The sequence below is a fragment of the Protomyctophum bolini genome (assembly GCF_963924005.1).
Source record: "Protomyctophum bolini genome assembly, chromosome: 13".
In the NCBI taxonomy this organism is placed as follows: Eukaryota; Metazoa; Chordata; class Actinopteri; order Myctophiformes; family Myctophidae; genus Protomyctophum; species Protomyctophum bolini.
The window spans coordinates 20,706,732-20,720,192 of NC_137874.1; the positions used below are offsets into that span (position 1 = coordinate 20,706,732).

The 13,461-nt window shown below is 41.5% G+C and overlaps 1 protein-coding gene across 1 annotated transcript; it reads right to left on the bottom strand.

Moving 5' to 3' along the window:
* Nucleotides 1-720: 720 nt before the first annotated feature.
* rab38b (RAB38b, member of RAS oncogene family) lies at nt 721-9,138 on the bottom strand. Its single transcript, XM_080780404.1, has 3 exons — nt 8,754-9,138; nt 4,559-4,842; nt 721-3,133 (listed from the first exon to the last, which is right to left on the bottom strand). Exons 1-3 carry the CDS (start codon nt 8,998-9,000, stop codon nt 2,981-2,983), a joined length of 684 nt encoding a protein of 227 aa, XP_080636530.1. The 5' UTR covers nt 9,001-9,138; the 3' UTR covers nt 721-2,980.
* Between the last annotated feature and the right edge of the window lie 4,323 nt (nt 9,139-13,461).

Consider the following 13,461-nt stretch of genomic DNA (forward strand, 5'->3'; position numbering starts at 1 on the left):
GATGTGTGGTGGAAGTGTGGTTTGGTCAGAGATAGAGCACGAATGAACGGCCATGTGCTCATGTACCCCCTGTCTATTAGGTCAGAAAAGTAATATTTAAACAGTAAATAAGACATTTTTGGCGAATGCAATGTAGTCTATATGTTTTGTGGGAGTGTGCAGGTTTTATTTTGCATAGAGAGATGTGTGGTGGAAGTGTGGTTTGGTCGGAGATAGAGCACGAATGAACGGCCATGTGCTCATGTACCCCCTGTCTATTAGGGTAGCAGGATAGGTGAGTAGTGTAAGGGGTGATCACCGCAGTGTATCAGTAAGTACACCGTCCTACAGGATGTCCAGAATTATATTGTTAATGTCCTTATTGGCACATTGTGGTTTTGAAACAAGCAACATGACATAGAACAGCATAGAATATGTGACAATAATCTCACAATATTACATAACATACAATAATGGACACAAAAACAGTCTTTCAACTTTTTAACACAAACACACACACACACACACACACACACACACACACACACACACACACACACACACACACACTTTCTCTCTCACTCACACCACCTACATTTTACTGTAGGCTATCACTCCAAGAACTTGCAAACAGACCACAGCTGCTAAATTTAAATTGCATTGCAAAAAATTAAGAAATATAACAAAACCCAAAAAAGCATAGATTTATTTGATTCTGTTTAATATCAATAATGCAAAGAGTGGACAGTTTTAGATGTAGTAGGGAATAATTTATGTGACAATGTAATAGCAGCATAAGAACACGGGTCAATTTTTGTATTAACACTGTGTAGCCTACTACATAGAACCAATGAATCTTTGAAAAGTTTTACAGCAAAACCACTGCAAAACAATTCCTTTCTAAACACAGACAGTGTGTGTATGGAACTAAATGAAAGACGACTCACATGGTGTCACACTTTCTCATGACTAGTCGAGCTAACACTGTGAAATTGTTGTCCAGGGGACAGCTCTGGCTGGCGCAGCATTCTCAGGTTATCTTGTTAGGTATAGTTCAGATGTCTTGTCTTGGTTGCAGGTACTCACACAGAAAACAACTGTGTATGACCTCATAAACATGCTTTTGTATTTAACATTCTAACCCTTCTACTGCAGGTTTAAGACACAATAATACATTATTGTGGTGCTTGAGTCCACTATTGTTATCATACATCTTTATTCCCAGGGCTTTTTTCCAGCTGGGCTGTGACGTCATGTGTACTGTCAATACTCATCATCTGTTTTTGAGGGGCACTGGCCCTTCCTATGTCCAGCTTTGAGGGTGTGTGTAAACACAAACATTAAATGCCATTGATTTGATCATATATGGTCAGTGTTGAGAGTTATTTTGTTGAACCCATGGTCTTTCCTATGGTGCCTCCTTCAGTGAATATACACCCGTTTGAGGTACTGTAAATGTTGTTGTTGTTGACGATGCCTCAAATTGCTTTTGGGAGAAATTACTTTTCCGAGGCTCCATGACACTGTGGAAATTACCAGCAGTATGCCACTGTGCTGAGCACAGCTCACTACACTTAAAGCTAATGAAAAGAGATCCTTTGATTGACCATAATTAAATCTACCCGCATCACACCCACTATTGATACACTCAGCCTAATCCAACCCATCATGTCACTGTGCCATGGATATTTAGCCCTTCTCTGTTCTCAAAATACCACCATATTGTTGTCTCGCCGCATCTGCCACTTCGCTTCTTACCAGTTCGAGATGCACACGCACACACACACACACACACACACACACACACACACACACACACACACACACACACACACACACACACACACACACACACACACACACACACACACACACACACACACACACACACACACACACACACGTTCCAAAGTTTCAGTGTGGGTGCCCAGCACAGAAGAGTGATTTCATGTGGCCTTCGAGATATTCAAGTGCTTATTTTTCATTTCAGTGTAACGATGACAATGGATAAGCATCAGGCTTTTCTAGGTGATCTCATGAGAAAGGCCTGTCCATATCAGCAGAAATCTCTTCCGAGTCATGTACCTGGTGTACCTGGTAAACAGACGATCACTTGTGATTGAGTTGTTCTTGCATTTTTGTCTACTTGAAGCCAGACAACACACATTCTATTTTATCCACCGTATTTTGCCAAATCGTTGAGACAGCCTTGCGTCAGTGAAGGCAGAGCTCCACTGCTACGATTCTAAGTGGTCAAACGATGCCAGTTTCCCCGGGCAACTCACCGGGTCCAGTACCATAGTGGAGTCCATATGTCAGCAATGTTTTTACCAGAGACTACTTTTCATACTGTACTGAAATGAGTGCAATGTATTTAATTTCCTCACATTACAAAAATACAGTTTTCTTTGAAAAAACCAAACAAGCATAGTCATTGTGCTAAACATGCCAGACCACCAACATGGCCCTTTAAGTAAGGGTTAATCATTAATCAAGACTGGCTTTGAAAAGTATAACACACAGCATATACGGTATGTTCAGCCAGCATCACACATATATAATAGCTGTTAAGCATAAATACATAAAATAAACACATCCATTTATGTGCAACAAAGCAACAGTAAACATTGGATTAGTCCATTGTCCATTATAAAAATAAAAAAAAGGATCTCATGCAACTCTTCTACCTCCAAGATGAACGTATGTGTTTGTGAACGTATGTGTATAGGTTTTATGCAGGGATGATGACCGTTAAGGCTGGACAGAGGTTTGATGACAGGACTGTGAACAGCATCACATTTTGACTTGCTGACAGAGATGTTATTCAAAGTTTTGTATGTACGGTATGTATGTATGTATGTCTGCAGCTCTTTTCATTGCTGGTTAAAACCCAAATCCAGCACATCACACGCCTCAGAGGCTAGGGAGGTCGAGGTCCATAGTGTTTCTCCTCCATTGTTCTGCATGTCCTGTTCTGACAATGCTTCCTTCGGTCTATCCTCTATGGTTTGATGCAGCCAGAACAGCTCACTTGCTTGTTGGAGTTGAGCTGCGGCGAGATGGTGTCCGGTACCACCGATTTGAGAATATCGTTCTCTGTGGCCATGATGTGTTTGACGAGGAAGTTTGCAGCCTCATTGATGTTGACGTTGTCCTAAAAATTATGAATAAAAAAGTGGTATGTAACACAAGGCCCAAGGGGAAGTAACACAATAATCTTCTATTAAAGCTGCCCTTTGGCCCTGAGGCCCCTGACAATATGAAACATACACTATGAGGGTTCTGACCCACTAATTTAAAACAGAAATAATCTAGACGTCTATTCATATGCATACAGTGTGTTCTAGATGTACACAGCATGTGCAGGAAGGACAACGCACTCACAGCACCACCCCTTCTGTGTGTTTTCAAACTAATTAACACAAGAAGTTTCTGATGATTTCCATTGTTTCCTATATTAAAATTGGCTAATGGAAGGGCCGGTGGGCGGGTGGTATATGACTCAGACATAAACAAACTCTATATGTCCACCGAACTCTAAATGTGAGGCCTGCGTAGTAGCACTGACACTGCACACCTTATGACCTTTGACCTTGTAGAATGTTGAGCTTTCACGCCATGAACTGCATGCAGCAAAGAGGTTATTCAGACACATTAGTGTCTACAGAGGATGTGTGAATGGCGACGCCATTTGTAGAATTTATGGCGTGATGTAAAAAACTATTTTTATCAAAGTGTAAATGGACCATTGGATATAACTACTAAAAGATTGGTTTAGACTAAAGACTCGGGCCAGCAGATGTCTAAAAATAAGTAAATAAGCTTTCTAAAGTCAGTTTGTGCCGGTTCACTTCAATGCCTTACTGGAGACGACTCCCTCTTTAAATTGATCCCACGGCACCACTTTCCACAAGTATATGAAATTCCAGCTGGTCGTGTGGGGATGTTTATTACTGGCTGAAGTGACCTGAGCACATGAAGGACATTAGCTGTGAGCATGTAAGGCTCACCTACAATCTGGTGCATTCCGTTGACGTTTGTGTACATCTGTGCACAGCATTAACCCATTTAGACCTGAGTTAAAAACATTCAATTTTCAATAATATATATTCAAAGATTTGCGCCACATTTTTCAAAAATAGCAAGCTTGTAGCGTGCCACCGAGTGGCACGCTACGAGCTTGTAGATCTGCTATTTTTCAATAGCTACATTATAACATAATGTTTAAAACACCAAAAGGGGTCCCGCCCAAAATGGGTTTTAAGTAACAATAACAACAATTAGGGGTTAATCAAACTACTCTTGTCATCATACATCATCACATTCCGGGCCAATCACAATTGGCGTCCTCACTTTTTAGCTCTTTTATCCTCACACAAGTCCTCAAGTCCCCAAGGCTAATCCCCCCCTTCTTTGGGGGAAAAAAAGTCTCTTCTGGGGGTGCCTGGCACAAAACATTTTTCAGATGAGGTCTGTGGCCAATTACAATTTGGGGGTCGTTGACATGAGAAGGTTTGAGAACCACTGCACTACATAACAGAACAGAATCAGAGACAGCAGAGTGAGTCACAGGACTAACCTTTGCAGAAGTCTCGAACCAGCCAACGAAGCCGTGGTCTTTACAGAACTGGTCCATCTTCATGCTGTTGCTGGTAATTTCGTCCCGGCTCTGGTGGTCACATTTGTTGGCCAGCAGCACCGTGGCGATGCTCTGTCCGTTGGCCAGCATGAGCTTGGAGTCCAGGTCCTCCTTCCATTTGGTGACCGCCTCAAACGTGGTGGGCCTTGTTACGTCGAACACGATGAAGGCGCCCATAGCCTCACGGTAGTACACCCGTGTCATGTTGCCAAAACGCTCCTGACCTGCAGCACAAATTTCATTTTATACTGTAGGATATTAAAATTCCCCCAAATGTGAAGAACAGCTCAAATAGATGCTATTTTCAAAACATTTGCACAACACTGCTGTGTGTAATCAGGCGCACACTGACAAACAACATGAGCTCTCTCTCTGTCTTTTTGTCACTTTTTCCACACTGTTGAGAATTTCACAGACTGTAATGTAGCTTTCTGCTGTGTTGTATTTAACAATAAAACAACTTGACCCTTGTACATGTACGCACGCGCGCACACGCGCACACACACACACACACACACACACACACACACACACACACACACACACACACACACACACACACACACACACACACACACACGATTTTCTGCATTGGTTGGCATTCGGAGCCTGCTATTACCCTTCTCTACATTCCCATGAAACAGCACATTCCTAGGGTCTAACTGTCACGTTGGTCTGAGCCAGTCGCATCAATGCAAACCCTTGTTAGTGTTGAGAATAATTTTACCATGACTTAAATCAAACCTACATTCTGCCTTCACTGCAAATGAAGATTTCTAGGCTAGAATGACATTTGGGCATTGAACAATTTGAGGCCTTCTATGTGAAGATAAAATAGACTATGAATCTTAACCATTAAAAAAGTGTGTGTGTGTGTGTGTGTGTGTGTGTGTGTGTGTGTGTGTGTGTGTGTGTGTGTGTGTGTGTGTGTGTGTGTGTGTGTGTGTGTGTCGTCCTGGGCATTACGTTAACTACCATCGTCAATGTATTAGGTGGACTATGCAGTATGCCTACAAGAAGGCACTATTCACCAGTGGAATCTACCCTAACAGCCAGCGCTACCTAACTGCCCCTCCCATGAAGAGCTTACTGGGAAGAGAGGCAATATAGACCCGACGGCCTTCCAGCGGTATGTCCGTCTGCTGTCGGACTAACCCCGGAATAGCAATGGGTGGACTTCCAGGCACATGCAGGAGAACAACTACAGAGAGCACTTTAACACTAAGCAACAGTGCAAGACTAAGAACTTTGTTTCCTACTATAATCCGACGGAGCATTAGTTCGACATGCATCCGCATCTCGGACTAGCGCCTGCTCCCGTGCTTGCGGTTATGTTTCTGGTTTAAGGACTTCAGTGTTTTGTACCATACTATTGTATGAGTACAGAACAAAGAATGTTTGCTTTCGGCATCTTTGTTGAAGAAGAGTCTGTCTGGGCAATTAAGATTTAGTCTTACTAGAAGTACTAAAAGTTTCTCAATCTTATATTTAGATTTAGTCTGGCTTAATCTAGTCACCTCTGAGGTAGGTGTCTGGAGGTCAATGATTAAAGTGTGATTACCTTTGAGGGGATTAAGTCCACCCATCAAGCCCATTAGTGTCAACCTCAGACTCAGTTAGGTTAGGGTTTGAGGTGGGTTGTCGTTTTTCGGACCAATGACTAGTCTAACTAAAGTACTGCACCCATAGGACATACCCACAGACTGGTTGTCGGAGGGTTTCGACAACTTGGGATGGCCGGCTGGCAAAGTGTGCCATCTCTGCTGCCCTATATGGTGGAGATGCCTGCACTACTTGTGCCCATGGAGTGCTAAGTGACATGTGTGTTATATCATGAGGACATATCCATGAGTTTGTGAATGTAACCTTTACTGCACCTCAAATATTTGTGTTGCTGTATGCTTTCCCTGTGTGTGGTGTGTGGACATAAATAAATTGTTAAACTGTGTGTGTGTGTGTGTGTGTGTGTGTGTGTGTGTGTGTGTGTGTGTGTGTGTGTGTGTGTGTGTGTGTGTGTGTGTGTGTGTGTGTGTGTGTGTGTGTGTGTGTGTGTGTGTGTGTGTGAATGAATGAATGAATGAATGAATGAATGAATGAATGAAATTTTATTTTCGTGTCTTGTCAATTAAGACCCATCCCTTACGGGATTATAAGACACCAACAACATAAATAAACAATATCACGTTCACTTCTCACACAGAAGTTACACAATTGATCAAAACAAAAAACAGAAATATACATTATCATAAAATAAAATAATATAATAAATAATACATCACATATAAGTTTTCTTTGTCCTTATGTCCCAAGCTTTCTCTATATATTCTGCTAATGCAAATATCTTTTGTTCAAAAATCCATCTCAGTCGCTCTGCATCACTTAACCACATCAAATCTATATTTTTACATCTGTTAAATAACTTTTGACGTAGCTCATGATACAACGGGCAATAGAAAAGAAAATGGAACTCATTCTCAATATCATTTATGTCACAGTAGGTGCAAATACGTTCTTCTTCTGTAACTCCTCTATACCTCCCAGTCTCAAGGTGCAAGGGCAAGATCCCAGAACGAAGTTGGGCACATCTTGTCTTTTGGATAATGGGGCACAGACGTACTTTTCACTAGCATAACAGCTTTTTATCGTAACAAATGTTCTCAACTTTGGTTTGTACAATATGTCCTGTGACCATTTGTTCTGAAATAAACTATAAAGTGTGTCTTTAACCATTGAGATGTTTACAACCCTGTTATTTAGAAAACTGTCATGTAACCCAGTACGTACAAGAGTGTCCTCTATTGCACTTGCCCATGCACCTTTTACTGATACTGATACTGATACAGTGTGTGTGTGTGTGTGTGTGTGTGTGTGTGTGTGTGTGTGTGTGTGTGTGTGTGTGTGTGTGTGTGTGTTTGTGTGTGTGTGTTGGAGGAGCAGGTTAGCTAAGCTGCCACCACAAAAACCCCAAGGGTGTGTGTTTTACAGTTTGTTTTTATTATTTGCTCCAATGTGTAACTTCTATCCTGTTTGTTTTTTAATCATATCCTGTAGGCAGAGTGGAAATAGAAATGGATGTCGGAAAACGCAATTGCCAGTTTCCACAGATATTTCAGTGGTAGAATTGCCACCAGACTTGGAATAAATACTCAATCATCATAGATATTGTGCAACAAATTTGGGGCTTTACACACATTTACAGACAGGAGTCCCCAGTCCTCGGCCGGCCTGGCGGAGACAAAAAGTAATTGCATAATGGACAGCTGGTAACTGACAGAGCCGCAGGGCACACTGTCATTCATTAAACTTACTTTACAATGTCTGAATTGTAACTGTGTAACTGTGTTTTACTGTGGTACAATGACAAAACACAGTATAGATGGTATGTTCTATTCTACATGTTATACAGAGATGGAGTGTGTGTTGTTTAGGTAGGCTAACGTTTTTCTTGTTTTCACTCAGTTTTCGATGAAATTCCTGTGAGTAGCCTTTAAATGTCCCTCACATGGGCCTTCTCACATGATCCAGCAAACGAGTGTGCACTGTGCACTGCCTGGCAGGCCACCCTGACGCCAACCATTAGGTGTGTGTGTGTGCGTCAGAGAGCGTGTGTCAGACACACTGTGGGTAAGTTGGAGACAGATGGGAGTCTGCACGTGACAGCTGACAAGTGGATCTACAGTGGGCAGCGACGAAGAAGTCAACAGAAATTATGTTCCGCTACATCATAGGCTACCCTCTCTTGTTCTGTTTCCAAATAATGTATGCACCCCTTAGGCCTATATGTCAGTGTACGTTTATATAGGCAATAGGCTACAATTATCAAGAAATGAGTGATCAGTGATGCAGCCTTTCCCCCCAATAGGCCTATACTGTAGCTACTATAGACCTATATAAGAATATTTGTATTCATTTCCAAAATAAAATCAACGTTGGCTCACCTCGAAGGCTATAAACAGGAGAATAGTGCACCACCTTTCCTCTGTAATGGTATTAATGAACGACAGCTGTTGCAGCGCATCTACTGTTGCAGCACCAATAATAAGCAGCTGGCAGCATACAAGGTAACAGCACACGCACAGCAGCCCAAGTGAGCCATAAACGGTTTATATAGCCTATATAATCGTACATTACGCACCTGCAATGTCCCAGAGTTGTAGCCGGACAGTCTCGGAATCCCAGTTCAACACCTTCAGTGCAAAGTCCACTCCGATTGTAGCGCGATAGTTGGTCGAGTAGGTCTGGTGGACGTACCGCCGAATAACGGAGGTCTTTCCGACCCCCAGGTCTCCAATAACCAACACCTTGTACAGGTGCTCTTTTCTCGGGGTGTGCATGCTGCCGGAGTTCGCTGAGTGATGGCTGTTCATGCCACGGCTTAACATTGTCCCCTCAAACACAGACACAACATAACATAACAAGCGCCAGTGGCCCGAAGACAGACAAGTACCCAAGAGTGTTGGTGACGGTGTTGTTCTCCAGAAAGGAGCGTTTGTTTGTCATACTCTGCGCTGACCCCGCAGTGCTCTTTCTCCCTGCACCGCACCAGACCAGAGAGTGGCAGAGACAGTGGAGTGGAGAGAGAGGAACCGCCCAGGCCTTGGGGAAGGGGAAGTGTGATCTTTGGGCGTGCTTTGGAAACTTGTGACACCGCCTAGCCACTGTAGCCATCCCTACACTAAAGCTACAGGTAACGAAATTCAAATACTGATTCAAAATATTATTTCATAGAGATCTAAATAATGACAACATATAACAACAACAATACTATACTAACAATTATAAAATAGTAGACTTAACTCTCTGGGACTGGGAATATCTGCACTGCAGCACTTGGACTGACAACACATTGGTACACATAGGTAGGCTACTGCGTAAAGACTAATGAAAATAATAAATAAATTATAAGCACATAAAGCAGTTGAAAACAGAAGAAAAACACACACAAATACATATAACATATTGTGCAGAAGTTAGAAGCCTAGAGGCTCAAGAACTTCCCCTAATTTGAAGAATCAGACAAAGTATACTAATACCAGTAATACTTTTTCTTACAATACATTTACAGATGAGGCCAAATACTGTACGTATCAATTTGGGGGTCAGCTACTGTAGCTGATCTACAAGCTTGCAACGTGTAAAAAAATATTTTAGGAAATATATGTTGAGTGGCCTATTCAGCCAAAACATATTTTTCACAATGTGTAAAATATGTTTTTACTATGGGCATTTCCGGCTGAATAACATATAGGCTTAACACTATGGCAATGATTGGCCTATGATTACCCCCACTATTCCTCCAAGACACAAATGATTGCAGGTGCTGTTTGAATGCGCAAGTGGGCTGTGAGGTCTCATACTTCCCCTCATTATTCAAGGACACAGACCTCTTGACATTAAAACTCAGTGGATATCATTGAGTCTTACTCTAACAGACAGAAATGGAGTGAATTAATTAGAAGCTCATCCCAGCGGATTCACACCAGACAAGCAAACGTTTTAATGAGACCTCACGTCTTAAATGCAAATTAGAGCCAAATTAGTGTTATGGGCATGAAAGAGATAGGCAAGGCAGACTGCCAGATACAGATATCTCCATATCTCTGACAATGGGCCGGGTAGCCTACAATGGGTATTGCATAACTGGGTGGGAAATACATTAGCAAATTGCATTGTTCTGACACACAGGTCAAACTTGACCTGTGTGTCACCAATGACCCCATGGCGTGCAGTGCCTTTTGGGAATTTGGTTGTACAGACGGTTGTACTGAAAAAACACAAATGTCACGGTATATCTTTCTGTCCGTCTGTCTGTCTGTGGAGGACACACCAAATCTGTGCGATGGGGGTGTAGGCAACAGCTTCCCTGATTGAAAATCCCAAACCATCGGCTTCACGGATTGGCCTACCAAACCAATCGGCTTCACGGATTGGCCTACCAAACCAATCGGCTTCCTGGAGCCCAAAGGGCACGGGTCACACGGGTCTTTTCATGTTAAATCATGGTTTAAGGAAGGATCAGAATTGTCTCCTGCATACACAGAATGTTTGCGTGTGTGTGTGTGTGTGTGTGTGTGTGTGTGTGTGTGTGTGTGTGTGTGTGTGTGTGTGTGTGTGTGTGTGTGTGTGTCTCTCGTGCATAATTCTAGCACTGTCCAACTGAGAGTGTGCCGTGCCAATGGATTAGAACTAGGTTGTCCAGAACAAAAAACCAGGGGGAGGCAGTATAGAGACATGGATTACTGCATGTTTTTGTGAGAGTACTGTACCTACACTAGGGGACACAGAATTAACATGCAAACTCCATACAGAAAGGCCCTTTCGCCAACCCCACCTAGGGTAAATGCGCACTGATGACGCAGAGGAGAGAACACGCCCCCAGCGTCCCTGGCAGTAATCAAACCCGGGTTAAGTTTATGGAATCATTTACTGCCCACCCCTCAGATGCAGCACAAGGTGGATGTTGTTGTCAGAGAGGGTGCGGCCATCTTCCAGTTGTTAAAGCTCTAACAATGATATCGAGTATCCATCAATACATTGGCATACTGACTGTACAGTGTTAATACACACCTGCTGATATTGCAAGAGTTTTCCACTAAACTTAAAGACTTTATCAGCCAGTTACTCAGTCAGAAAGTGAGTCTTTTATGTTTAGGGCTAGCTGGCCCCACTGAAGTCCAGCCAAATAAATAGATAAACAATAGCTATTTTTTAATATCAAACAGATCTACATTCTAAGTTCTGTAAATCAAACAAGGCTAATAGAAAGAGAGGCCTATACATTACATATCATTCATACATTATAATGTAAAGTAACTGGAATAAGTTAAATGTATGCTATGCACAGAAAATAATTCCATTGGCACAGACCCGCATGCAAACAGACATTTTCTAATCGGTCTTGTTCTTATCCAATACAAATACTGCACATCTGAATTGGTCACAAAAGTACATTAATTTCTATTTAAACACAAAACAATAATGAGGAATGGAGGACAGAAGTCATAGCCTAAAGCACAAGTGATTTGACAGGCAGTCGAATTTGGGAGATCAGTCGGTTGGAAGGTGTGAAAAACAGTTGCAGTTAACGCAGACGTCTGTGCAGTGGAGAGCTACTAAAAACCCACCTTTTCAGACTCGCATTCCCTACCTAATTCAATTCCCCATTTTTTACCTTAGAATTTAACATTAGTGACTTAGTTTGTTAATTTATCTTTTCCCACGATTTTGTAACCAAAAACTCAGTGCCAGTTGCCTAACCAACTTTGAGTATACATCGCTATATAAATTGCATGTATTACTATTATAGCTTTCTCACAATTAAAAAAATGGCTTCTCTATTATTAGTATTAATTTACATTTCAACCAATCTCGCCAATGTCTTCACAAAGGCCAAAACGGCAATATTATTTAAATTCCCCACTTAAGATGTCCTATTCCTTTCTCAATGTTAGCCACAATGTGATGTATATAATTAACAATAACACCTCATAATGGCACAAAATTAACATAGGCAAAATCACTGTCATTAAACAACAGAATAAATATGTTTTATAATAATGAAAGTACCTGAAATGCTTAAATGCATTAATGCTCTATCTAAATAATGTATTGATTGATTGATCTACAGTATGTCATTTTCTGGGTTGGAGGTGGTTCCTTTGCAATAAATGGTTGAATGCTCTGCTAATGCCTTCAGTGAAATCCTCTAATATCCATTGTCACTACTGGTGTACAGTGAGCCATGTCTCAATATGAATGTTTACCCTCATATCATCAGCAGCAGCACCACCACCATCTTTATCATGATTACCTAGTCATCTGTGTATCAAATAAATGCATACCAATCATCTTATGTATAAAAAGTTCACTTACTATAATAAGTGACTACAAATAATATTGTGGAAAGAAAAGTCTCCCCATCATGCATACCGAAAGCGTCTTCAAGTCAAGGAAAATAAAACACAACAACTAATATAGTAATATAAATTAAAGTTGAGTATTTTGGTCAAACGCCATCCTGAGGTGGAAGGTCATTTTGGTCCACATTAATTGAAAAGTATAAATTGACATTCAGCTACTGTAAATCACATCTAGAGAAAAAAGGGGAAAAAAGAGTCAACTTTCTTTTCTCACATTGCCTTGGCATAAATGAAGAAGTCCAGTTCATTGGAGTGAGCGTTCTAGGTTCCTTCTCAGTTTATGTTTCTCTCCTCTCTCTCTCTCTCTCTCTCTCTCTCTCTCTCTCTCTCTCTCCCCCTCTCCCCCTCTCCCTCTCTCTCTCTCTCTCTCTCTCTCTCTCTCGAGAAAAGGGAAGGTAATTTTTCACAATCCAAGGAAAAAAGAAAAGCTTCCTCTTATGCAGTATAGGATCATAAACATTAGCATTGCATGCATGTCATAATAAATAACTTGAATAAAACTTGAAAATTAAAAGAGAGAAGAAAATAGAGAAAGAGCTGAACATCTCACCTATCTGCTATTTGGCACAAATAGTAGATCTATGCAAGCTCACAATGCATCGCAATGCAACACACTGAGCTTGGAGATCTGCTAATTTCACTTTTCAGTGAAGATATTTAGTGCAGAGTGAAATATTTGTGCGAGATCGTCGTACGGCAAAGTATAAAATAGGGCTTACGTGGTTAAAGTGGCACAGCTCTGACAACTTCACAGCAATACAAGAAAGAACATACATATCTATCAACAGCAATATTAAAAGTAGGGTGGGGTGGGGGGTCACAGGGTGTTTTCTGTTGTCGATAATAATGTTTGTAAAATTTCATCGATCTCTTCTACTTGTACTTACATTCTGAAGTCTTCTTTTCTGAGTGGTTGTGTGGACC